At 38.4% G+C, this 27,913-nt stretch overlaps 1 protein-coding gene across 1 annotated transcript in view; it reads right to left on the bottom strand.

Moving 5' to 3' along the window:
- The window catches only part of ZCCHC2 (zinc finger CCHC-type containing 2), a 47,248-nt gene that overhangs the window by 11,902 nt on the left and 7,433 nt on the right, over nucleotides 1-27,913 (bottom strand). Inside the window, exons 2-11 of the mRNA XM_054723641.1 lie at nucleotides 22,651-22,762; nucleotides 20,205-20,281; nucleotides 17,293-17,364; nucleotides 13,041-13,153; nucleotides 10,942-11,036; nucleotides 8,155-8,238; nucleotides 6,016-6,073; nucleotides 3,327-3,462; nucleotides 2,057-2,121; nucleotides 1,581-1,675 (exon numbers count right to left, since the gene is read on the bottom strand). Of these exons, the coding sequence (XP_054579616.1) occupies nucleotides 1,581-1,675; nucleotides 2,057-2,121; nucleotides 3,327-3,462; nucleotides 6,016-6,073; nucleotides 8,155-8,238; nucleotides 10,942-11,036; nucleotides 13,041-13,153; nucleotides 17,293-17,364; nucleotides 20,205-20,281; nucleotides 22,651-22,762 (907 nt within the window). The remainder of the gene's footprint in view (nucleotides 1-1,580; nucleotides 1,676-2,056; nucleotides 2,122-3,326; nucleotides 3,463-6,015; nucleotides 6,074-8,154; nucleotides 8,239-10,941; nucleotides 11,037-13,040; nucleotides 13,154-17,292; nucleotides 17,365-20,204; nucleotides 20,282-22,650; nucleotides 22,763-27,913) is intronic.

The raw sequence follows: 27,913 nt of genomic DNA, 5'->3' as shown, positions 1-27,913 counted from the left end.
GTGAAAAGGAACTAAATTATTGAACACCTATGTACTCGGTGCTAGCTAAATTCTTTCACAATAAATTTTTTACAATCTGGTGAAGTAGGCATTATTCCTGTTTTACAAATGAGAAAACTAAGGCTTCAGAGAGGCCACACATTTAAGAAACCAGTGGACTACAAGATTCAAACGCATATCTGTCCGAGATTAAAATCCACACATTTCTCCTCTGAAAATATGAAGCTAAAAAGGAGAGAAGTGTCACAAACTTCTTTGGTGAGCACCAGTTCCCAAATTATGTGAGAGACAAGAGAGAGTGATCTTGTGAGGGTGGTATATATAAGGTGGGGCAAAAGTAGGTTTACAGTTGTGAGTAAAACACAGTTTTTGTTGTATTATTTACTTATTATTTTTCCATACAAACAACTGTAAACCTCCTTTTGCCCACCCCTGTATTTGACAAGAGTTTCAACTGAAGAATGACCTGATTTATTGTATATGCTTTAAAAGACAATATGGTGGCAGTGTAGGAAAAAAACGTGAAGGAGGCAAGGACAGACAGGGAGACCTGGCAAAAGCTATTTCCAATCATCCATTGGCAGAGAGACCTTTTGTCTTATTTCAGCTTTTTCCTCCTCCTTTTAGCTGCCATCACAACAGGAAACATCAAAATGTTAAAACATACTCCTAAACAACATGGGTTGTTTTTTTTTCCATGCTATTTTCCCCCCAAAGACAGCTAATTCATTCAATGAGTTGGTCCGATGATTTTATAGTCAAAATTAACCACATTTCCTTTATTCAATCTCTCTAAACAAATATCTAGTTAAAAAACACTCCATTAAAAATATTCTGGTTATTTATGTTGCATCACACCTTAATGTAGTAACATTTGAATAACACCTCAATTTTAAATCCTTATTTGTGCGATCAGTCCAGTATTAGGTACACAAATGAACAAAACATTCTCCTAGTAGTCTGTGGGCTTGTATTCTTTTTTATCTTTACTATTAATAGTAAAGGTCAACTGACACAGAAAAGTTATCAATGAACCATATCTCAATCAAATGAACACATAACCTTTCACCTAAAAATAAAGGGATCTTAAAATAACAGTGGGTAAACGAAAACCACACAAATCTAGTATAACAAGAGTATGAGGGTCTGAATTCCTCTAAAGTACCATAAAACTCTATAGGACAGTCATTAAACATGAAAAAGTGGTCAGATTCTAAAAATGACTTTCTATAAGAATGGGTCCCAGTTGCCAGGAGGGTGGGAAAGGCCTGCCAGGTCTCCTGGACCTCTCCTCTGGAGCAGGGACCAGCTTGAGACGGTAACAGGCGAGGAGGCTGCTGGCAGCAGAGGAGAGAAGAGCTGGGTCAGCAGAACTGTAGTAAACTCCATGGCCGAGTCATATTTCCTACATTAATGCCATTAATTAATACTTCAGAACTGTTTAATTCAGACACTGCTATTCACATCAACACAGGATAAAAGCATGTCAGGATTTAACATAACAGCTCAATTCCTACTACAGAAGATATACTAAAGACATTTCGGCGATGGGTATTTGAAATAAGTACAAACATTCTTACCTTTCACAGAACCACCCTGGGCATGCTGAGGTGTGGAGGGTCTAATACCATTTATTCTACTATTCAATCTGTTGTCAGTTTTCTTAATTTTCTCTCTAAACCAAAAGTATACAAGTTACCAACATTTTTATAAGGTTCTGCAGAGAACACATTAAGTACAGTAGTATTACTAAAATTCCCCTCATTTTTATAATTAAAACTGTTTTTAGTAAGGTATACTCTAAAAGCAAGATTTGATGTACAGTTCTGAGACTTTTGTCCCTCCAAACTGAATATAATATTTGACAAGAGCTTTATTTTTATCACTTGCATATGTTTATTCTGCACTAAAAAATAAAGCCCAGAGGTAAAAATATAAAGAAAACAAATGGAAAAATACTACTTATACTACATAAATTAAATGTGCCCATAATCAAATGCTATTTGTTGCCCTTTCTTACCAATTTCTATTACTGGAGACATTAAATTGAACCTACTTTTCTACTTGTGGCTTTCCTTTCTTCTTATTTATTGAAGATAAGCTTCGTTTTTCACTTGAATGCTAGTGGAGAGAATAGAAAGAAATCAGACTAAAGTTAACGCCTCAGTTTGGAAGGTATCCTCTTATTCTGCTATCAAGATTAAAATGATACATTCCCAGTTGTATATTCTAATAGATTTTTATTTTTCAACTTATTTTTGAAGTTACCTACCAGAACCACTAAGATTTTTATAATCCCTGACAAATACTTAACCTTTTGCACTCGGATGTCAAGTGTGACTTGACACGGTTGGCATTAGAATAAAGGAATCGAGAAAAAAGCAAGCGAGTGCAAAGGGTTAATATTGTTAATCATGAGAAGAAAAATATCTACTTAATATTTTGCTTTTAAAATGGACTTGAATTTTCTTCTGACTACATAAAACACAATCAAGTGACTTGCTATAGGTTTACTTAGTATTTTCTTAAAGTTCAGGCTGGTAAAACTGCGATACACGACTTTGTCAACTCTAACAAGAAAAGGTGTGCAGGTGCTGAAGGGGAGGCAGAACAAGTTTAAACGATATACTCTGAAAACAGGCCATTAAGTAAGTATGATTAAGATAACATACACTTTCTCATAAAGCTTTAATGCTTTAGTTCATAAACATTCCAGTAAAGGTTAACATTTGGATCTGAGTATTGTCCAGAAATGAAACTCTGGTTAACAAATCTATTCTTTAGAGAGAAAGTGGTTCTCTCCATGACGCACCAGCAAGCACTCTCCCTGCACCTGGGGTGCCATATTACCCGAACACATTTGAGAGCACTGTGCTTTCTGATCCCACCATACCCTAAGGGAGTGAGGATGTCCTCAGTACACTCAGGAGGGCCAGCAACTGGCCCAACTACTCATGAGGGAAGGTCAGCTTCAAAATGCACATCCCCAGTAGCAATATAGTGACAGAAATGTGAATTAATTCTTTCAAAAGCAAAAAAATGGCATAACAATTTAATGTATCCCTACTTAAAATTAATGTTTTAGGCATCATATTAAAATGTACTAATTTTTTGAGCAATAAAAGTAATCTAAATAAACTTTTTCAGGTCTCAGAAGAGCTTAGATCATATAAACCAATTAAATTTGAAGTCTAACACAAACATTCCTTCAGTCATTCTTACCAGATGTACTCTCTGACATAATAATGCTTACAGAACTCGATTCTTACTGAGTAGCAATGCTTTAACCATATGGCATGAAGACAATACAAAGCCCCCATAAATACCTGGTCAGCTAAGGCTGCACAGTGCTCCGGGTGCTGAATGGGGGTGCAGCTTTGGCTCCTCCAGTCCACAATGCCATTCTCTTCAGAATACTGCACAGACAGCCCATCCAATGGAGAACAACTTGTACCAACGGTGCTATCAAAAAGAAAGTTTATACAAGTATGAGTATCTGTTCTCAATAATCTAACCTACTGTATCATACAATGAGGAAGCTATAATAACCCTTTCTTTACTATATACAGAATACACTACAGGAAACAAGTATACTATGAGAATAAACCAGTATACAGCTATCTTACCTATTTAATAATAAACCCCCGTCTCTAAGGAGATTAATAACAGTTGTATATTGTCTTTAGACTCTGTGCAATGGCCATCCTGCACCACTTATAGTTGGGGTGTAACCCCAATCTTGAGAGAATCACTAAGTACTACATACATCTAAGGCATGAGAAGGGACAGGATGTGACTGAAAAGGAACAGACAACAGAAACAGACACAAATAGAATCCAGAATGAAGTTACTGTGGGTGGATTTTTAAACAATAGTGCTTAACAGGATCAATGATTACAAGAATACTGTGAAATATAAAAAAAGAACCAGCCCGGCCAGCATGGCTTGGTGGCTGAGCATTGACCTATGGGGCCAGGAGGTCAGTGTTCGATTCCAGGTCGGGGCATGCAGGAGGCAGCCAATCCATGGTCCTCTCTCATCATTGATGTTTCCATCTCTCTCTCCCTCTCCTTTACTCTCTGAAATCAATAAAAATGTATTAAAAAGAAAGAACCAAATTTAAATTCTAGAACTGTAAAATGAAATAAGTTTAAGAAATGAATGGATAGATAGATGAAAAAAAATCAGTTTAAAGGAAATATAGTCAGAAGAAAATAGACAGGAGCACTGAGAGAGAAAAAATATGGAAAATGCAAAAAAAGTTTAAGAGATGTGGGACATGATGAAAAGTCTAACATAGGTACTCCAAGTCTTAGAAGAGCGAGGAAGAGAATAGGGCAGAAGTAATATCTGAAGAGATAATGGCTCGGACTTCTCTAAAACCAAAAAGTATCAAGCTTCAGACTCAAGAAGCAGAATTCATTCAAAAAAAGCTACAAACATATTGTAGGAAAACTACTGAAAACCAGACAATGATAAAAATCTACAAAGAGCTTGAAAATGCACACTAACTTCCAAAGAGCAACTATAAGATTAAACAATGGATGCCAGCTGTCTTAAATTTGAGTTTCCCCTAAAAACAGAATCTGAAATGTCATAGTTAATCTGGGGGGTGATCCCAGGAAACAGGATCAAGGAATGGGTGAATGAAGTAGGAGAGGAAGAAAAACCAATGTGAGGGGTCCATTACTGAGGGTGCCACTCTAAGCAACAGCAACTTAAACCAGCTGCGACCTCTCAGAGTTATCTACCCAAAGGACAGGAAGCTGGAGCTCCCCCATCAGTTGAGAACTGATCCTGCCCCCCAGGCAAATTAACTTGTACCTCTTGAGGGCAAGCAAGGCCCAAAGAATCTGCAAAAGCCCTGAGGCAGAAGGTGGAAACTCTTGTGGTACGCTTGTGGTGGGACAATAGTAATGTGAGGGGAGTCAGAAATAATATAAATGACTGATTTTATGTAATTTGCAGAAGAAATCAGAGCTGGGCTGAGGAGATATAATGTAAGGGACCAAAGGCATTAGATTGGAAGACAGTAAAACTAAAGGTATACCTCGGAGATATTGTTGGTTCCAGACCACAGCCATAAAGCAAATATCACAATAAAACAGGTCACACAAATTTTTTGGTTCCCCAGTGCATATAAAAGTTATGTTTACACTATACTGTAGTCTATTAAGTGTGCAATAAATAGCATTATGTATAAAAACACAATGTACATCCTTAATTAAAAAATACTTTATTGTTAAAAAATGCTAACCACCACCTGAGCCTTCAGCAAGCTAAAATCTTTATGCTGGTGGAGGGTCTTACCTTCAATTTGTACATGACACAATTTCTGTGAAGTGCAATAAAATGAGGTATGCCTGTAGAGTTTCAAATGCTAACAGAAAATAATTGCCAACCTAGAATTTTATACCCAGGAAAAATGTACATCAAAAATAAAGGCAAAATAAATATTTTTATAGATAAAAACAAAGTGAGTTCATCACTGGCAGATATGATTATAGGAAATAACTCAAGGTTTCTTCAGTTAGATGGAAAATGAACATTGATGGGTAACCAGACACACAGGAAGGAATGAAGAACAATGGAATGGTCAATGCTAAATTAATAAAAAAAGGTTTCATGAGGTTTAAAATATAGACAGAATTAAAATACATGACTGCTATAGTTTGTAAGTTGGGAGAAGATAAGTGAAGTAACTGGAGATCTTCACATGGTATGTGGTACAAGTATAACGAATATCACATCTTTATAAGTTAAAGATGTACAATATAATCTCCAGGATAACCAACCACTAGAATAATCAAAAGACAATGTATAATGATCAAGGCTAATAAAGTAAAAAGAATTTAAAAAAAAAAGGAGGAAAAGAGAAAACAAGAGAAAATATACAACAAATAAGCAAATAATAACATGGTAGAATTATAGCCAACTACTTATCAGTAATTAAAGTAAATGAGATACTGATTTAAAATGCACAGACATCTCTCCTTTTAGGAATTAGATACTTACTTCATTGTGGGACTCTTCCCGGTGTGTTTCTTATGGATTATGGTGTGCTGTAATACATCTAGAGTGGAGGAAAGAAAATTTGTTATACTAAAGGCTTCTGCAAAACTCCAACAGGATCATGCAACTAATTTATGTGACTATTAATATTGCTGACAGACCTTGCAGAGTGCTTTTCAGAGAAAATTCCTTAAAGAATAAATTTTTCAAAAGATACAATAAGTGACTGAATTTCCTTAACTACCCTCCAAAACTATGAACATTTACTAGGAGCATGCCACTGCAAAACTATAACATTCAATTTTAAGCTCCTTTTTTTAAACAAAAAAGTGAAGTGCCTCAAGTATTAAAAATATACATCTATTAATATAACACACACCCATGTACCCACCTCCCAGATGTCTCTATGTCTCTTTTTATTAAGAAACAAAATATCACAGAAGCAACTGAAGGCCCTCTTCCATTCAACTCCCTCTCTCTACCGAGGTGAACTAGTGAAAATATTTCAGTGACGGTTTTTATTTCAACTACCCATATATGTATTCACAAACACCTTCAGTGGTGTTACATGTTTGAATATACTATAATTATGTTAAATGCCATCTAGCATGAATATGAATATGTCACAATTTACTTATAACTTTATTAACATTTAAAGCATTTGTGTTAATATCCATTTGCTAGTACACATAATGGTACCTTGAGAACCTTAATCCCTGTCCCCTGACACATGGACAATTTTCACAGAAATAAAATGGCCGGGCAGTAGCATAAAATTAATTACCTCTAAGTTCACTACACAATGTCAAATTTCTGTCCAAAATAGTTGTGACAATTTATATTCCCATCAGCAGATGAGAATTCCCATTACTTCATATCCTTGATGTCAGATAAAAAATGTTTGCCAATCCAAAGAATGTGAAAGGATATCTCATTGTTTTTATTTTTAAAACTAGAGGCCCGGTGCATGAATTCATGCACGGGTGGGGTCCCTCGGCCTAGCTGGCAATTGGGGCTGTCTCGCCCAGTCCCAATCGGGGCCTATGGAGGCCAGCCAGCCAGGGAGGGACTGTATGAGTTCTCCGGGACATGTCTGGCCCTCTCACCCAGACCCCAGCAGCAAGCTAACCTACCAGTTGGAGCATCTGCCCCTTGGTGGTCAGTGCACATCATAGCGACTGGTCAAGCAGTCTACCGATTTTATTTATTTTTATTGAATTTACTGGGGTAACATTGGTTAATAAAATTATATAGTTTTCAGGTGTACAATTTTATAATATATCATCTGTATATTGTATTATTTTTTTAATATATTTGTATTGATTAGAGGAAGGGAGAGGGAGAAAAAGACAGAAACATCAATGATGAGAGAGGATCATTGATTGGCTGCCTCCTGCATGCCCCCCTACTGGGGATTGAGCTGGCAACTCAGGCATGTGCCTTGACTGAAAATTGAACTGTGACCTCCTAGTTCATAGGTCAGTGCTCAACCACTAAACCACACCGGGCAGGCAGGTCATGCTTCATCTTGTCAAGAAAGCCTTCTTATCCCAGATATTAATGTTTAAATGTTTAAGTTTTATATTTTACATATTACATTAAGTTTATATGTTATATTTAATTTGTCATTCACATCTAATTATATATATACTAGAGACGTGGTGCACGAAATTCATGCACTCGGGGGCGGGTGGGGGGGGGTCTCGCAGTGTCAAGCCCCCGCCGGTGCCCGCGGGACCCCAGGCCTCGGTGCATAGAGCCGCAGGACCCAAGGCCTCAGCATGCAGAGCCGTGGGACCCGCCTCCGCGACACGCACATAGCATCAAGTCCCCGCCCACCCATGTGCCTGCTGTGCACATAGCCTTCTGGTGATGGGTTGTTATGGCGTGAGGGCATCATGGCATGAGGGTGTCACGACCACACAGGCTTTTATTATATAGGATAGGATTTTTTATTGGAAAGCTAGCCAACATCATTTACTGGATAGTGTATTCTTTCCCCACTTATTTGTAATTCTACCTGTCACATTCCAAGTTTCCCTATGTCTGTTTCTCAGCTCCTTAACCTGTTTTAATGGTCTGTTTGCCTATCCCTGTTCTAAAACCAGGCAGAAGGACTTATTCCAGTAAATCGACATTTACCTTCTTCCTGACTTGAAGCTTCTGAGCTGTCTTCTTTTAAGTGTTCTAATATCTTGGAAGTCTTCAGAGAAGGTTGTAAATTATCTGTAGGAAGTAATTAATACCATTAACTTTTTAGGAAAATTATGACAAAGAAAACAAATATAATGATTATTTTTCGCCCAGGGAAGGCTAGAGTGGAGTTAGTAACAGAGAACATTTCTACCACATAGGACCTTTAAGAAATAAAATGACACAGCACTGGGCAGGAGTGGGGACCCTGATTTGTGGAGACAGGTCTCCTCATAAAAACCACAGGACTGAAGCAGATGCTTGACATCTGTCAGTCCCCCATCCCACCCCCACCCCGAATGCTCAAGTGCTTCTCAAACATTTGTAGTGTTATGAAACTTTTTTCAATGTCTAATTTGTTGTGGGTCATTACTTTTATAAAATACAGTAATAATGTTGTGGCAATATCAAAAGAGTAGGTGTCTACTCTCAGTTTCATTCTTTTATCACAGACCAGTGACAACCATTTGTGGACCAGCACTGACCCACAGAAAACACTGTTAGAGCAATGGATTAGTTCTCCTTTTAAATACAGAAAATCCAGCAGGATTCCAGAGTTCAACATTTGAAGTCATTTAGGAATTTAATATTTGTTTTCTCAGTTGTCAGGATGTGGAATTGCTCTCTCTCCCACAGGGGAAAAAAAAGATAGAGCTGTTATTTTTCAAAAGAGCGAGGGTAAATGAACTTTGAGAGTAACATGTTCTTTGGTGAAACAGCTTCGACATCCTGACCAGATTGTCCATAATCTCAAAATGTGTACTTTAAGACATTATTTTCACAACTTGACATCTTAAAACAAGATCTAGCAGCTTCTTTAGCATTCATTTAAATGCTCATGTCCTTTAAATACTGCTAAGCTCTCAAGATGAGTTTTCTTTCATTTATGTATATACTACTCACTTGGGTAAGTTTTCCTGGGCAGCCTATTAAAACCTGAATTAAAAGTTTAATTTTGTGCACCAATGCCTTTTTAGAACTAATTAGGCATGATTTATAGGTAAGTAGTCAATAAGAAGTACTTAAACTTGGTGTAAGGAGAAAGCACTGATTGTTAAATCTAAACACTCTAGAATGACCAGGATTCTCTTTTTAAAAAGCTATTGTCACCCTAGCTTGTTTGGCTCAGTGGATAAGAGCATCAGCATGTGGACTGAAGGGTCCCAGGGTCAAGGACACATGCTGGATTTCCGGCTGGATCCCCAGTAGGGGGCGTGCAGGAGGCAGTCGATAAATGATTCTCTCATCATTGATGTTTCTGTCTCTCTCTCTCTCTCTCTCTCTCTGTCTCTCTCTCTCTCTCACTCTCTCTCTCTCTCTATCCCTTCCTCTCTGATATCAATAAAAGAAAAATATATATATATATATATTTTTTTATTTTTTTTTTAAAAGCTATTGTCACTATTCAGATGTAAATTTAACCATGGAGTTGTTCATCTTCTCTTAGTCTAGTAGTAAAGAAGAGTCATTAATTCTAATTGCTACTTATCTGTTTAAAATATTTAAGGCATACATATACACACACAGATGATTCAAAACTTTAAAAGTTAACCCATATGTTATAATATCCAATCATATTATTCTTTTACCTCTTTCCCACCTAAAATTGAGAAAACATGTATTTTCTTTCCCCTTTAAATATAGGAAAATATGACATTTTTGAAAACAGAAGATTAAGAAAACACAACTCAGCTACTTGCTATAGTGGATGAGCTTAAAATTAGCAGAAATTCTTCTAAAGCACACAAAAATGTTACTGGCAAAATATTATTTTTAAAAGGTAGCTGAGATAGATGTGTATAAAACTAAACACAAAGCAGACTGTGATAAATGCTGAAACATAAGGGCAAAATCAAACTACAGGAACATAAGAAAAAAACTAGAAACTTCATGAGGTAGTATTTCAGTTGGGTCTTAAAATAGGTGTGACTTTAACAGGCTATGACAAAAGAAGCATATTAAGTTTGAGTGCAGAATGAGCCAGAACACTTGGACAGGAAATGGCAGGTGTATTGAGTGACTGCCCAGCCTTCCAACTTTCAAGGTTTTGAATAGGGAATTAACAATTTGATCTCTGAGATAATCCTGAGATAGGTTAAAGTACAGTGAGAAATTAGAATATAAGAGAAGAGCTAGGAGGCGGGAGGGGGGGGGCGAGGGGCGGTGGGAAAAAAAAAAAAAAAAGAGAAGAGCTAGGCTTTGTATAGTCCCTTCATGAAAGAAAGAAAAAAAAAAAAAGCCTCACTGACAACAATGAGCTTGGTAAGGAGAGGGTGAAAAAGAAGGTGTCCTTTGTCTGGTGTGGCTTGGCCTTTAAATGACTGCATAGGAAGAGGAAAAATGAAAAGAGTAGGCTGAGGTTTGCAGCCTGGGAGGCTGGGAGTTCATCATGGGAGTAGGGGACCAAGGGGGAAATGTGGAGTATAAGAGTATGTTATACAGCAAGCAACCAGCACTGTGGCAAGGTCTGTAAGGAACCTGGTGATCCTGTATGTCCATGAATTCAAGAGACTTGTCCCTGGCCTTGGAATCAGTTTGTTTTGTGACCGTAGCTTTTACACATTATTTTCTTTAAAACTGCAGCATAAAATTCACTTATATCTACCAATGTTTCTTAATTGTAAGCTACTATTCCTTGACTTTAACTGAAATGACCACCCCATACAAGACGGCATGGTGAAGCAGGAAACCCAAGCAGGAAAACATCAGATTTCTGCAGAGGAGCAGGATGCTTACTGAGGCTGTGTCGAGGGTCTGAGGATCTGGATTGAAAAAAGCTGTGGACTTTCTGACTCTGGAGAAAAGCTTGTGATGAGGTTGAAAATAGCTGCCTGCATATAAAAAGAAAGAAGATTTGTTAATTTCATCTAATATAAAGAAACAAAAGTCACAGTTTAGACTGTAAAGCAAACATAAGTGTCAGTTTAATTCAGGTATAAAAAAATAAATTGTTTTCCTAAGAAAATGAATATTATTTTCTAATGTATTTCCCACAGGAGGAACTGAATAAAAGTTAACAAAACTTATTTGCAAGAATCTAATAAATAGGCTTATTTTTAATTTTGTATAATCTAATGGTAAGGTTTCAATTCTGGCAAAAGGTGTATACTACTTCAGCCTTTTGCCCAAGTGGGCCAGCCTTTCTGCTCAGAAAAAGTACAGTTCTCATAGGTGTGACTTTTCACCATTTGGTGTACCATGAAAAAAACCCTTCCTACACTCTGAACACAGGAGGTGGGAAGTCTGGGACGCTAAGAGTCAGGGAGACTATGGAGCATAGTGGTCAGGTCAGTTCCAAGCATTACTACTACCTCCCAAGGCATGACTAAGCAATGATTCACTCCAATGTGTATCACACCATGACTCTAGGCTGTTATCTTTGAAAACCAGAATTCCTCATATTTTATTAGTACAATTAAAATATTCCAACTGGAGGTCTTCCCTACAAAAGGAACCCTACAAAAAGGGGCAAAGTTACAGCACAGTCTAACGGAATGTTTACTTACTGATCTGAACACCAGCTCAACTACTGAAAAGCTGAATTACCCTAAACAAGCCTTTCAGCTTCAATTTCCTCATAGGCAATACTACCAATTCTTCAAGGTTATGACACTCAAAAATATATGTAAATTAAACTGTCACCCTGCTGCTTAATGTACAAATCCCCTTCCATTGTTTTTGAACACTTTAAATGTTCCCTTAAAATTTTAATTCTTAACTCTTTCCCAAGGTTTTTGACCTATCATTCAGTTTATAAAGTCATTAAGTTCCACACCAATCTATGACCCTTATGGGCCAAAGTTGCCTTATACATAAAGCAAACTTGCTTCTTGGCACTCAAAATGTGGAAGCAAATACTCAACAGGAAGACAAATAAAGGAAATAAACGGAAGAAAAATTGAGATATGAAGTAAGGAGCTAATCTAAATTTCCAGGTCTGAACACATTGCCTAAAATTGGGGATTAAAATTCAGAGTCAGTGGATTCTCCATTTACATTTACAAACCAGTTGGTCAAAACCATAAGCAGGCACACCTTTGATTCAAGGCTTGAGTTCCAAGAGACAGCCCAAATCCCACCTGCACACACTAATTGCAAATCCACTATGGGAACCACACCTGAGGTACGGACAGGCCCAGGCCTGAAATCAGTGTACAGACTGAATGCAGGGTGGGCTGTACCAACCTGTCTCTACTTCACTTATAAAACCATTTCCTATTTCTCATTTGCACTGTCCCCTATCCATTGTAACTTCTGTATTTCTTAAACGACAAATGATACTAATCTAAAATTCACAAACTGAGAATGAAGTGTCTAACACAGGGGTCCTCAAACTTTTTCAACAGGGGGCCAGTTCACTGTCCCTCAGACCGTTGGAGGGCCGGACTATAGTTTAAAAAAAAACTATGAACAAATTCCTATGCACACTGCACATATCTTATTTTGAAGTAAAAAAACAAAACGGCAAAAACACCCGCATGTGGCCCGCGGGCCGTAGTTTGAGGACGCCTGGTCTAAGATCTTAATGGTGTTGAGATCACAAGCTAGCCATACAAATAAATTAAAAAATGATTCCCCCTCTGGGGAACAAAGAGGTTTCACTGAATATTTGCATATTTTAGAAACAATCATTTCTGATTTCAGAGAGGTGAAGAGAACAAATGATAAAAGAATTAGTTTGGTGTCTTACTGTGAGTCAAGACCTAAACAACATAAGGATAAGATGACCATGTTAAAAAGTGCTCCAGAGAAAGACTCTGTGATCTGCCCCCAAGTCCTCCGGACAGCGGTGACGCCGTCTGTGACACTGAGTGCAGTGTCCAGCGAACTATTACCTTAAGATGGGCTCCAGATCAGGATGTCGCCGTTCGTCCCGCTTCAGTGACCCCTGATTCAGGGCTCTCAGGATGGTCTTGTCAAAAGTCTCTGAAGACAGTTCCTTGGGAAGCTGGAAAATAAAAAGAGCATGGTCAGGGTTAAGTTTCTCACCTGCTTGGTAAACCCAGGCACAGAGGCAAATAAATGCCACCTGCTCAAGAACCACCCCAAAGCAGTTCCTTTTCTAAATCTTCACACGGGGGTGGGGGGCCCATACTGAAGCAGCATAGGTTCTTCCACTAGGAGACCCACCATCTGCCCTCCAAACACACCTAGGGGCTTCCCAGGGAGCATGGTCACCCAGCAGCATTCAACAAGCTTCTGGAACACACGTGCAAATACCTCACACCACAGTGAAGTCTCACCCACACCGAACTTCTTCAGTTAAAGGGAATATTTTGCATAGTGAAGCTAGTATTATTTTTATCCTCAAATAGTATTCTGAAAAGTGTTATCTCTGCCTTTAGTTACCACTTTTGTGCCTCCTTTTACCCTGAATCGCAGACAATGTCAGATTACCTATGCTAGACACCAAATAAAGAACTGGGTATGAAAAATGGGGTAAAAACTCTTAATCTAACTAACATTAAAAAAAAAACAAAACCCCACTAATTAGAGGTTTAGTAATCTTTTCCTCAACGTGATGGAGGTACCCTCAGAGCACTGGAAATCACACACAAAATCATCACTTGGCCAAGAAAATTTTTAAGTTAAAAACAAAATTTTAAGACAATATATTTAGTAACTACTTTACTTTGAAAAGTTCTTAATAAAGTAATTCTATACAAAACTAACTTTCCAAGTCTTTCAAGAATTCAAGGTTTCAAATTTGACTTTTGATAACTAGTCTTTCCTAGGTACTCTTGAATTATTGGCACTTTCCCTAAAATTAAGGATAGAACCATTAACACTCTCCAAGGAGCCCCAGGAATAGAACAATCTATACAAATGGTCAGTTTACATATTGATTTTAATTGTAGAACCAGAACCCAAAGTAAGTATTCTCCTGACAAATCAGAATTCTGAGTCAACAATTCAGAAATGGAAAATTCAAAGGTAGCAAAAAGTATTATTCATTTTAGGCACAGTGAGACTGTGGAAGCAAGATGCTATGTAAGAATGAAGTTCTTTCTCGTTCATTTAATTAACCTGTTAAGGTTGAAGGCTCTGTTGGCATCCCACACACACCACTAACAGGAAGAAATAAGTTCTGAATCTACATATTTTCCAAAGAAATTACTATTCATTTCAATATTTAATTTTTATATTATTGTCTTAATAGATTTAGGACACTAGTCATATATTACCCCCATTTTAAATATGATTTCTCCTGGATGTGCATACGCAGCCAAAGAAATTAGCTTCATGGAGAAGTCTTTTTCCATGTGATCTGAAAGAACCAATGGCTGAATGCTCTTCTAGTACATCCATTTTCAACTACTCATATGATTGGGCAGTGTGGATGTGCAGTCAACAGTATTTATAAACTGATCTATTTTCAAGTGTTTTTTATCTTTAATTTTCAGAGACTATTTTCAGTCCTAGAAGAAGGCATATTTTCTAAAAATATAGCTTTCAATCATGTCTCTTCTATACTAGTCACTATTTTGGATTTTCTTACCTCTTGGTCTTGGTTCCTGCACACCTAGCCTCCCACCTCCGGCGTCCTGGATGGGCCTCAGCACAGCATACGCTCAGAGTGCCGGGAGGTTTACACCTCGTTTAAAGCTGTTCTTTAAAAACACTGAGGCCTAGTGGATAACCACCTATAAGACCTCATCACAATTTTTTGTGACTCCTTGTTCAGTCATTCAGTCAGCAAATATTCAAACTCCACCCCTGTCCTAGGTACTGTTTCGGCAGTGTGGGCACAACAGTGGTAGCAGAAACCACTTGGTCCAGAGAAATACTAGACAGGGTGTCAGGTGCTAAGGAGAGGCAGGTAAAGGTGGCTGGGAGGACACAATTTATGGGAAAAAGAATGTGAAAGCACTGGCCTCAAACCCACTCTTCCACATTACAGCAAACTAGACGTTTGGTTAAACAGCAACTATACAAGTTAGAATTACAGGCTGTCAAAAGAACAGCTTTTGCTCTTAACTTTTGTAGACTTTAAAAGGAATGTAAAAAATAAAAATGATATATAGAAAATTTAAAAGTGTATTTTAAATACACAATTAATTTCTACACATTCACAATATATTGCCGATTATTTCATATAACTTGATAAGGCATTTGCCCTATTTTAGAAAAATAGTATATTCAAATGTTACCTAAGCAGGGGGATCGTTAATTACCATGATTCTGAAGAATGAATTACTTATTTGGAGCTGTATTTTTTCAAGTAACTAAGGTTTTAGAAAAGTTGTGTGATGAAATGAAATGTGTCAAGACAAATAGCAGCTGAAGCGTAGGGCCACCCAGTAGGAGAGAGACTCTGCTCAGGTGCCAGGCCCCAGGCTGGGGTCCATCAGGTACTCTCTCAGCACTGGGGACAGGGAAGTAGCAGTCCCACTCTAACTCCATAAGTAGCCAGCCTTGACAGCTGGCAGTGCTGGGCTACAGGGTATTTCAGTCTTAGCTGTTTATCCCCTGCAACTCACCCTCAGCTCTAGAATTCGGTCATGGAAAGGGCAACAGAAAAAAGGAAATGAAGCACATTGCTCTCTAACCCAAATGAGGCCTGTTTTGGATAAATTTATTCTATGGAGAGAAAAGTCACAAATAAGTAGAAAAGAATTTAAAAGTGCATGTGTGGGCGGGGTGGGGTTGCCCTTCCTTATTCTTCAATAAGCTGCTAGCCAGGAGCTACCTTCTCCTCCGGGGTGCTGAGGAGAAAGTAGCTCACTGACCACAGCGCTCACACACCTCTCCTTCCACCACTCTCTCTTCCTCCCCATGCTGTCTGAGGCTCACATGTCACAGGCATGCGACCTGTGACAACTAGAAATTAATAACGCCCATCTTTACATGCAGTTAGGTCACCAGCTTGAAGTGGAGTTCTCAGCCCTTACCCTAGAGTTAGTTTAAAATAAGCCATAGGAAAATGGAAATATTCAAGTTGTTCCCAGGAGTTCTCACCAAGCGGGACTGACACTGCCAACACAGGGAACTATGTGCTCCTCAGAACCAGTGCCTCCCGTGCTGCCCAAAGCTGTGCAAGCTGGAGGCAAACAGCCTCCTAGCATTACAAGTAAACAGAGACCCATGTGATCTGAAAGAACAGATTTATGGTGACAAGTACTGTCCTGAAAATTTCATATGCTACTGGATCAATAACTATGTCACACGTTTACCTAAAAGTTAGTAATTCAATTGGCAATGTTTTCTGCTTCTGGACTTTCTGTTTTATCTTTGCACTAGGGCCTGATGCACGAAATTCATGCAAGAGTAGGCCTTCCTTCCCCCAGCTGCTGGCATCGGCTTCCCTCTGGCACCCGGGACCCCGGCTTCCCTTGCAGCCTCAGCTTCGTCCAGAAGGTCATCCAAAAGGACATCTGGTCTAATTAGCATATTACTCTTTTATTATTATAGATTAACTATAAATTTTAAAACATTTGCTTATTGAAAAACAGTAATTTATTTGGTTATCCATTTAAATGTCTTCCCTTATTTTAATATTTATCTCTACCCACACACTTTTCAATAAAATAAAATTAGTATAAAATAAATAGATGAGAGTTTGAACAAAATGATCTAAGATCTCTTTCACCTCTGCAAGTCTATAAGATGTTCCCATTATACCTTATTCTCAGTGCTTTGGAGAATCTATCATTGTGGGAGTGGAGGAGGACTTGGAACTCAAAGGAACAAATGGAGATATATTTAAGGAGTCCACAGAGGGAGCTGAAGAGCTGTTAGGTCTGAGATCCACTACCAAATGCAAACAAGCCTCATCTTATTTTGCAGACACACTCTTTCATAGGATGTACTCCAGCCACCAACATTACACATCTGGGCAAGAAAGTAGGAATAAGATTCCATTTAAAAAAAAAATGTTGAAAACCCTTCATTTCCTTATATTCGTAATATAAAGTAAGAAAACTTATGTTTAGAATAACATGACTTTTTCTACAGCTAATGTTCATAGAGAGTTCTCCAACCTGTATATATGTATTTTAAATTTCCAAGAATTAATTTTGATGTAAAGGTTTTTGGATTCCGTATATTATGTAAAAATAATTTTAACAACAAAATCTATACTTTTACCTTCAGTAGAAAATCCTGTAGTTCTTGGTGGGTTTTTGTTACTGTTGTGACTGAAAGATCAGACCAATTTACCTGATTAAAAAAACAACACAAACATATTATATGGTTATTTCTTAGGCAGGGAAACGGCTGGAAAAAAAGCCATGCGTAAAGCAGAGCCTTACTTACATTTTATTAAGATTAACAATTAGAAATATAAAGTTAATCTGGCATTGTCATCATTTCTTCAAAATTATTAAAATTAACTGCACATTGACATGTTCTACTCAAAAAAATTTTAGTAACTCATTTCAAATCACATGTTGTTGTGGTTTCTTTTTTTTAAAAAAAGCTGTCTTTAAAAATATGTGACCATATTTTGGTAACTTTTCACAAAGTGGACCATCTTACATTCCTTTAGTGAAGTTGCAGAACTCTAACACAATGCTTTGAGAGTACAGCTCTATGCCCCAAGAAAGAGAAAAATTTTACCTCCTGGAATTATGAAATATACATTCTTATGAGAAATAACCAGTGCTCACTAGCCCTTCTTTGATAATACCATATTGTATTTTTATGGTGATTTATGACGAGATTTCAACTTTATCTCAATTCTGTAAAATCCTATTAAGGTGGATGGGACAAGTATGACCCATTTAAAGATGGAGAAACTAAAACTCCAAAAGGCTGACTTACTTAGATTCGACCCTAAGTAACCAAAGAGTCAGAAGTGAAATCTATTATGCTGCCGTACCTCTTGAATACTTTTAATTCAGTGGATCTAATAGTGGCCCACTAATAATTTCTACTTTACAATTATTTGAGTTAAGTAAATACTTGAAAGATGCTAATATCTAAGGCTTATCAACTAATCCTATATAATAGCCTACTATGCTGTGTCCGTCCATTCAACCAATCAAAGTTGCTAATATGCTAATGATATGGTAAGGCCACTCAACCGCTCACTATGACGTGCACTGACCACCAGGGGGCAGACAGTTGACCAGTCACTATGATGTGCACTGACCACCAGAGGGCAGATGCTCTGACCGGTAGGTTAGCTTGCTGCTGGTGTCCGGCCGATCAGGACTGGACATGCCCTGCAGCCCTCCTGCGGCCCCTCCCTGGCTGGCCAACCTCCCGCATCCCTCCCCAGCCCTGATCGTGCACCGGTGGTGTCCCTTGGCCTGGCCTGCACCCTCTCACAATCCAGGACTCCTCAGGAGATGTCGGAGAGCCGGTGTCAGACCAATCCCGCAGCCCAGGCCAAGGGACCCCACTGGTGCACAAACTTGTGCACCAGGCCTCTAGTTGTATCATAATTAATCGGACACTTAAAAATAAAGTATGTCCTCACTTAATGTCAACAATAGGTTCTGCGACTTAAATTTTACCATAGGCTGATATAAACAAGAGTTAAGTTCCCAGAGCATCTTATTAACAAAATAATGTGGTTATTCAAAGACCTACTACACATACAAAGTTTTATCTAGCAACCCCCAAAGCAAATATCCTTATTAACTGACAGATCTTTTAGCTGATTTTTAGTTATTCAAATGTCTGTTGAGCAACTACTGTGTCAGACACTGTTTCAGTGAAAGGGATACAGGAATGGACAAGACAGCCGAAGTCGCTGCTGGTTGAGGTCCGAGTCTAGTGTAGGAGACAGATGAAACAAATGGCTATATAATGATTCCCATCAGTGGTCATTGCTCCAAAGAAAATTAGTATGGTGTGGTGCAGGAGCAGGGAGAAGCCCATCAGATGGTGCCAAGAAAGACCTCAGAGAAGGGGGCAACTGAGCCAGTCTGTGTGTTGAAGGGACATCAGCTGTGCCACGGTCTGAGGGTACATCATTCCAGAGCAAGGGGACACAGACCTTAAAGAAGGAGCATTCTTAGAGCTCCAGCAAGAGAGGAAAGCTGGTAAAATGGATCGAAGACAGCAAAGACTGGCTTATGCCAAATATTACAAAACTGTCAAGTGAAAAGTGGAGATAAGGAGTTGAAATTTTCAAATTGAGGATATTTCTCCCACAAAGCAGAATCCAGGACTCCGAAATTCTTTGAACAAATGTACTAAGCGAGTTAGATATGGTGGGATGGCAGCAGATGAAGATTCCTGCTCTCCATGAGATAATAACCAAATAGAAAGAAAAAACACAAACCCAGATGTAAGAACCTGTGATGGCAATGTACCTTGGATGAATGAAAAAACATTCTGTTGGAGGATCAGAAGTGGCTTCATGAGAAAGGTACAGCTAACGTTTAGCAAGCAATACCTTTGGGGAGGAACTGAAGTAGGAAGCACAGAAACGTGGCATCTTTCCATTTGGTTCAAGGCATGTACCGCCTTAGGAAAAAGGGCTAGACAGAGAAGCCCAAGCAGGGAGGAATAAGGAAGGTGTGGATAAGGAACCCACGTGACAGTGAACAGGCAAAGGAGACCTGGGGCCTAACAGAGTTGGGCTCTAAGGTTAATTAGAGCTGTTTGAAGGACAGAATGACAGAAGAGCAATTGGAAATAAGAAGGCAGAGCCACAAAGGCCAGAGAATAAAATCATCCTGGAGAAAGAAAAATATCAAGAAAAACAATGCCAGGAAAAGACAAGGCCTGTGATTCTGATTTTAAAAATACTGGTGAAAATGCTTACTTTTACTTTTAAAAGATATATCTTATACCTTTAATCTAAACTCTGATAATTATTGTCAGAGTAATTTTCATGTGGTGGTACAATTTCTAAAAACTTGGCAAACCATGCAGAACACACTGAAAGCAGTACATCCCCTTAATTTAGATAAAGGTATACATTTGTTTAACTTTTCTAAGTTAGCAAACCTGCCAGAAGTTTTTCCAAAGATCAATGTTCATTCTTTCCAGAAGATTATTTAACATAAAATATGAGGCATTTTTTGTGGGTGAGAGTAGCTTACTTCAAAGGTGTACTCCCAATATTTGTCAGCCCTTTTTCTCTGGACTCCTTTCAAGATTATCTTCTCAATGTGTACAGCTGAAAGAAAGAAAACATGCTGACTTGTTCTACAGAGACTAGACACACATTTCAATTACCAAATGTGATAAATGCTATACAATTAAGCTATTTATCTTCATCTTAATTACTGCTCTTAAATCATGATTAAGCAAAAAACAAAACAAAACAAAAAAATACCCAGAAGCATAGCAATGTGCCATCCATCCATGGAGTAATTTTTTCCTATATCCATTCAGCATGCTGAATGTCTAAGTAGATTTAAGCACTCTGCTAAGCACCAAAGATAAAAAATAAAAGGTGCCTGCAGTGAAGATTATTTTTAAGATGATAATCATCAAAACTGTTATTCAGATTACTACTAAAACAGCACTTCAGATTCATCCAAAAGAAAACGTACTTAAACAATAATGAGGCTGATAGTAATGAAGATGATAAAGGTCTTAGCGAAGAAATTAGGAAAGTGACTCAACAGACTAGCGTGCTCACTGTTGGATCCAGGGGACAGGAGATGGAGAAGAGGAGGGAAAGATTCGCTTTGCCTTAGAGGAAGAAGTTAAATCAGATGAAGCAGAATATACAAAGAAACTAAAGTATACAGGAAGAATTAAGGTTGTTATAGATCACGGAAGGTGGGCAATGAGAAAGCAGAAAACATACACAGAAATTTGCTGGTAAGCAGACATTCATAATAAACTAAGGAGATCTCATTGCCAGAATTTTGTGACAAGTTTCCAAATATATAGTGTTTGGTGGCCTGCTTCTGGGCCAATTTCCCCTTAGTGGGTGAAAAATGTTGAGGATGGAGACAAAAGAAAATCTCAAAAGCCAGGTGAGAAGCCTGTAACTCCTCAGAACTCCCTCAGCATCATACAGGCCAAAGTGGAAAGGGAGGGTCTGCTGCTTTCAAAAGCTTTTCTATTAAATTATGTAAAGAATGATGCTACTAAATAAAAGCCATCTGAACTAATCTGTGTTCAGATATATAAAGCAGCTCTACTTCTGCAAACTGGTGGGCTATGGATAGGGGACAACTAGGGCATTATGGAACAAGGCTATGTCTTCAGCCTTGATCTCAAGTTAAACCTGCCGTGATCTATCAGAATCAGGACGAGAGAACAAAAGAGTATGTGGTGAGGAATGGCTGATAATGTGAGATCCTCCTCCAAGCTTTATACATTAAAACTAAAAAGCATGGATTACAAACATTTGCTTAAAAATTAACTACTCAGCCCTGGCAGGTGTGGCTCAGGTCCACACACCTAAAGGTCTCGGGTTCGATTCCCGGTCAAGAGCACACACCTGGGTTGCAAGTTGGATCCCCAGCCCTAGTTGGGGAGTGTGTGGGAGGCAACCCATTGATGTGTCTCTCTCACATAGATATTTTTTTCTCTCTCTCTTTCCCCCCCTTTCTCTCCCTTCCCCTCTTTTTGAAAATCAATGGAAAAAATATCCTCAGGTGAGGATTAATAAATATTAAGAATACAAGAAATTATCTCTAGTACCATCTTAACTATTAGCATTTTGATGTAGTCTTTTCAATTTTTTTTTTTAAAGGACCTTCATTGTAAAACCAAACTCCCTTTAGGTGACTCCCATGATCAGTGTGCTTGGTGAAAGAGTTTATGATTCAAGTAGTTCGATATTCTTGATTAGAAATGTAAACTTTTTTTAAACATTAAACATTTCTACCTATTTTTCCTCTGTAAGGAAAAATGTATTACACCAAAAGGATTATTATTTGGATTAAAAAGAGATAAAATAATGTCAATTCAAAGCTGTGATAACTAGCATGATGCTTCTCGCCCATCCTTCACTCTTCCAAGGCTGCCAGGTAGCTGTCTACATTTTCCATTTCACTGTTTCCCTCAACACAGGTAATGGACTCCCCAAATGTTAAGAGCATGTCTAAACTCATTTCTTTTCACATAGCAAAGTCTTTTCATTCCCCCATCTCCAGCCCTCTTGAAAACTGCATTATTGCAGGAAGAATGGACTTGTAAGAAATTTCTTCTCTCTCTTACAGTGATCTTCTATAAAATTAATTTTTTCAGTAGACACTGAGCACATCCTACAGATATAGCCCTATAATAAAAACTTTGGGAATATGTTAAGGTCTTTGCCCTCCAAAGACATGCAACCAGAATGAAGACAACTGACTACAAGGCAGGGCCAAGTAAGCACATGCCAGGGTGGGCCGAGTGCTGTGGAGCTATAGCCCAGATGCAGATTCAAACAAGTAGGAGGACTGGCTTTTGAACTAAACCAAGGACCAGCAGGCTTTCTCTACTCCAAAAAGGAGACAGAAGAGTTAGAGTGAACCAATGTAAATAGCACTCTGCTATCTTTCCACTTATAGATGCTTTAAGTTAGCAAAAAATACAGCATACCTTCTCGCTGGGTTCTATGAGGTGCCACAGTAAGTCCGTCATGAGGTATTGGGGCGTGTTCTATTAAACTGGCCTCATTAGTTTGCACGTAATCACCATGAGCAGAGTCATTCTAGATCAGAAAAGGGGCACATGTTAATTGACTAAGAAGAGTACATTCTATAAAATAAAACAGATTTAAGTCTTGTACTTTTAGTAGCAACCCTTTTAATAGCAATTTTTAGAGATCAAATAGGTGATTACAAAGTAAAGGCAGAAAGGTGCAAAGTGTCATAGAAGTAAGGAAAAAATTATCAATATTTATCTTAATTCAACAGCAATATTCTATCAATTACTCACTGTCCCACTTTTCTTGCATATTACTATTCAGAATTGCCAATGATGTCAATTCTATACCAAAGTGAACCAGAATCGAAGCAACACAAATAAAAGATGGTAATCCCCCACTTATACTAATCCCCCACTATGTAGGACATTGGTATTTTTTACATTAATTATTGTGCAATTTTTATTCATTACTTGGGTTTATGGCAGTCTAACAAGATGCTTTGTTGGGAAAATGTTTTACAAAAGGTATCATTAAGAAAAACAAATCTTTCTAAACAAGAATGTTTATTACTAATGTTAAATCACCTCACGGTAACTAGGTGCTCTAAATCTAATTGAATTTGCTCAGCCAATCATCAGTGAACTGGAGTGAGTTTTACTCCTAGGAGAACTGCTGCTTGAAGGAATACAGAGCATGCTGGTGTACACACAGCTCTCCAGCATTATCATGTGTGGACTGTTACTATAACACACTGGTTAAGCCAAATTAAGAAAATGGTTATCAAAATTCATACCACATCCCCCCCCTCTTCATGTTCAGAATCTTAAAACACTACTCAAATCAAAATGACCTCAGTTTCAAGAACCAACTACAATTTTACAAATTTGCAATAAATAATATACATTCATGTTTTAAAACTGTATAAAGAAATGAAGCAAACAGAACAGCTGAAACTTCCTAAAAATCCTATTGTAAAATATTTGGTTCTGCTGTCTCATTATGCATCCTGGCCTGCCAGTTGACAGCTCTCTCTCTGGGAATAAAGTATCACATTCGATACTCTGGGGAGCTAAGCTTCAGCCTTATACAGTAGTTGTCTTCCTCTAGAAGCCCAAGGAAATAAAGATTGTCTATAAAGAACCACTTAATGAGAAGAACACAGACCTCTTAAGTCAACATCCAATCTCTAAAACATTTAGCACGATGGCATTCATCACTTTCCATCATTATGATGTTTAAAAGTTAGATACAGGAATTCTTCTAATGATAACACAATCAATGTATATCCAACCCAAACCATATAATCATTTACTACAAAGTAATAAAACCACATTGGCCTAACACTACTGAAAGTACTTTAAAAATCAATACAAATAAAGCACTGTAATCCTCTCAAATACCTGTGTTAGCTGGAAGAAGTTTAGTTGGCAAGGTCAACCATTTCCTATAGACTATTTTTCTACCATGCTTATATGTGGTTCATAAATTAAAAATTACACACACCTTCCAATGTAAATAAAAACATACAAAACCCAATAGTTTTCAATAGGAAAATGAAAAATATCAAAACCACAAGGTACACTTCACGCCCATCGGGATGGCTATTATCCAAAAACCAGAAAATAAGTATAGGCAGGAATTTGGAAAAATTGGAACCTTGTCCATTGCTGGTAAGGAATGTAAAATAGTGTGGCCGTTATGGAAGACAGTCCAGCAGTTCCTCAAAAAAAAAAAAAAAAATTAAACATCGAATTACCATATGACCCAGCAATTCCACTTCTAGATGTATACCCAGAAGAACTGAGACTAGAACATATAACTGGTACTCCAATGTTCATAGCAGCATTATTCACAATAGCCAAAAGGCGGGAATAACTCAAACATCCAACGAGGGATGAACAGATAAAATGTGTGTGTGTGTGGGGGGGGGGGGGGGGGAGGAGGGGTATACAAATGAAATATTAGCCTTAAAAAGGAATAAAATTCTGACAGATGCTACAACAGGGATTAACCTTGAGGACATTATGCTAAGTGAAACAAAGAGAATAAATATTGTATGATTCCACTTATATAAGGCACCTAGTTCATAGAGAAAGTAGAATAGGGCTAGAGAAAGGGAAATGGGGAGTAAATACAGGTTCTGTTGGGATGAAAGAAAAGTTCTGGAGATGAACAGTGGTGATGGTTGCACAACAATATGAATGTGAATGTACTTAATGCCACTAAATTATACAATCAAAAAGGGTCAAATGGAAAACTTTGTTATATATATTTTACCACAATGTTGCCTCCACAAATATTATATTGAAGTAACCATGAGAAAGTGGTTTGCTTCATAATCAAAATCACATTTTTAAAGTCTTAAGTTACTTTAAGAACACAATTTAGCAACCAAGAAAAAGCCTCCTGGTTTAATAAACTCTGAGAGCTCCTGGCTAACTCAAATCCACATGTCAAGTAACACAAGTGAGCTACACATCTTGTTCATTCCAGAAATTACTAAGATTTAATTTTTACACATTAAGATCCATCACAATTACACACGTGCGATTTCTTAAATGTGGGAAAGTTTATGGAATAGTCAAATGGCTGGACTGCCTAAAAAGACTCTTTGAAAACATACCCTGAGAACAAAGGTCAGGCCTCATTCTACTCTAACAAAGGTCTAACTATAGATGGAACACACAGAGAGTGGGGAGGGAGAAAGCACCTCCAGTCCCCAGATGTGTTGTGTCTCCAGACATTCTGGCGCAGAGACAAACAGACCTCACCTTTAGTTACCTGTCCAAATTCCTGGCCCATAGAGCTTCGAGAAATAATAAAATGGTTGTTGGTGTAAGCCACTAAATTGGGGGTAACTGGTTATACAGTTATAGCTTTCAAATTCTCTTATTTAAAGGGCTACAACCAAAGCATGTTATTATTTAATAAGCAAGATTCCTAGAATGTCTTGTGTTGAATGTTAGAAAATGACTCATTATCAGAAACATTACTGAAATGTCAAATTTTATCCATTTTTGGTGGAAGAAGAGGGAATTCTCTAGGGAGAATTTAAGAATTACTTACTGCCTGTCTCTTTAATTGAGAGGATGTGGTAGAGAAGGCAGATGTTTTTCTCATCTCTACTCAATGAAATAGCACAACCCAATCCAACCCAAAGTAATGCCTTGAATCACCTATAGCTTCTGATGAAAGGCAAGTTCTGGTGTGAGGAGAAACATGACTGGTAAATATATTAAAGTTATGCTCAAACAACTAAACTAACACAAAGGTTGAGGGAAGGGGGACCAATGAATCAACAGCTCAGAAAGAGCATGATATGGATTCTATGATTGTGGATGCTCTTGCTACGTAGCTTATTGTTTAGTTGAACCAGAAATGCGGGGATAAGGTGATTCAACAAGGCCAATATGGCAGAATTCTCTTAAAAGCCTGGCTAAATGAATGTGGGGTGAAGGGCCAGATGATTTATTGAATCTGTGTATACTCTTCTCTATCACAGCCCACTCCAATAGCAGCTATGCAAGCTGTTCTTAACGTGACATTTGTGAACAGTGGTTATCTGTGTATATGTGTGTGGGGTGGACTGGAACCAGATGGGTGGAACAATATGGGGGAGGGAAACTCATCACTATAACTTTCTATGTATTTTGGGAACTCCAAATTTATTACAAATAAAAATATTAACATTGTCAATGTCATTGCCTTTTCTAAAGAACTGAACTTGTAGGATGCACAATTAGAAAAGATCCGGCAAAAGAATGTTGATAAAGAAGCCTAGCGGGAAGAGGGGAGTAGAGTATAAAAGAGAAGTAAGGGTGGCAGCTTTTACCTACGAGCTGGCCTTGCTGTTTCTATTTCAACCTGAACAGTACCACCTGTAGTTGACAGGTAGAATGGTGAAAAATATACATCACTGGACCACAAAACTACAAAGGTCTAAAACGCAGAGGGAGAGTAGTAATGGTTTCCTACCTAGACCAAAGCTGGGGTCCCCCCTCTTTAGCACCAGCACCTGTGTTTCTTTACCAACCTCCTGTTCTACCATTATGCAAGAAAGGTGATGGCATGAGATGAGCCAGCCTTGAATGGAAGGTAAGATGTATGAAGAAATGGTGGAAGAAAGAGATTTTGAGTTCAAAGACTTATCAGTGGCCAAGCTCCAGCCATCACTGCAAGAAAATATGATAATATTGCTTTAGTAAGATGTGTCTGGCAGCAGTATGCAATAGATAACAGATGGGAACCAGTTAAGATAACTATAAAAGTCTAGGCATAAAGTCCCAAAAGGGAATGGTGTCAGCAAGGATGAGGAAAGAGTGGATTCAGGACATGAGGGGAGCCAGGATTTAGGTTATCAAGCAAATCAGAGTGTCTAGAAGTATAATGGTAGTATTGAGAAAACTGGATGACTTTGGAAGGTTTTTTTTTAAATCAATGATGCATTCTTTTCATACACATTAAGTTTAAAGTGACAGTGGCCATTTCAGGCAGACATACCACAGGCAAGCAGAAACACATATAAATTTGTACTGACTCCCACTGCAACCTGTTGGAAACTTATTCCTTTCATCTGACCTTCAAGGCCCTCTGAACCCAACCTCTATTATTCTCTTCAAACTTCTATATTTCTGTTCTTCCACAGCAACCAAATTGTGCTGTAGTCATTCGTTGACAATTGATATATAGATTGATACATGTGTGAGTATATATCTTGTTTAACAAGCATTTTCATATACATGATAATCTTCACAGCAGTCATCCTATATCTAATAAAGAGGGAATATGCTAATTGACCCTCACGCCATCACAAAGGTGGCGGCGCCCACAGCCAATAAGGAGGGAATATGCTAATTGACTGCCATGCCCTCAAAGACGGCGGTGCCCACAGCCAATAAGGAGGGACTATGCTAATGACTGTCACACCCTCAAAGATGGCGGCGCCCACAGCCAATAAGGAGGGAATATGCTAATTGACTGTCACACCCACAAGATGGCAGCGCCCAGTCCCCTCAGCCCAGCTGGAGCGGCAGGCACAGCACAGCCGGGCCTGCCCCCAGGAGGGTCCAGCCGCTCCACACTCCTGCCTCCAGAGTGCCCCAGTCTCCTCAGTCCCCCAGCCGCCTAGGGCCGGCCTGAGGTACAGGCAAGTCTCAGATGTCAGCTGCCCAGCCGCCCAGGGCCGGCCCAAGGCACAGGCAAGCAGCCGATGGT

The sequence above is a fragment of the Eptesicus fuscus genome, chromosome 12 (assembly GCF_027574615.1).
Source record: "Eptesicus fuscus isolate TK198812 chromosome 12, DD_ASM_mEF_20220401, whole genome shotgun sequence".
NCBI classification, from domain to species: Eukaryota; Metazoa; Chordata; class Mammalia; order Chiroptera; family Vespertilionidae; genus Eptesicus; species Eptesicus fuscus.
Note: the sequence above shows the minus strand (reverse complement) of the source record. Positions and strands in the feature narration are given on the sequence as shown.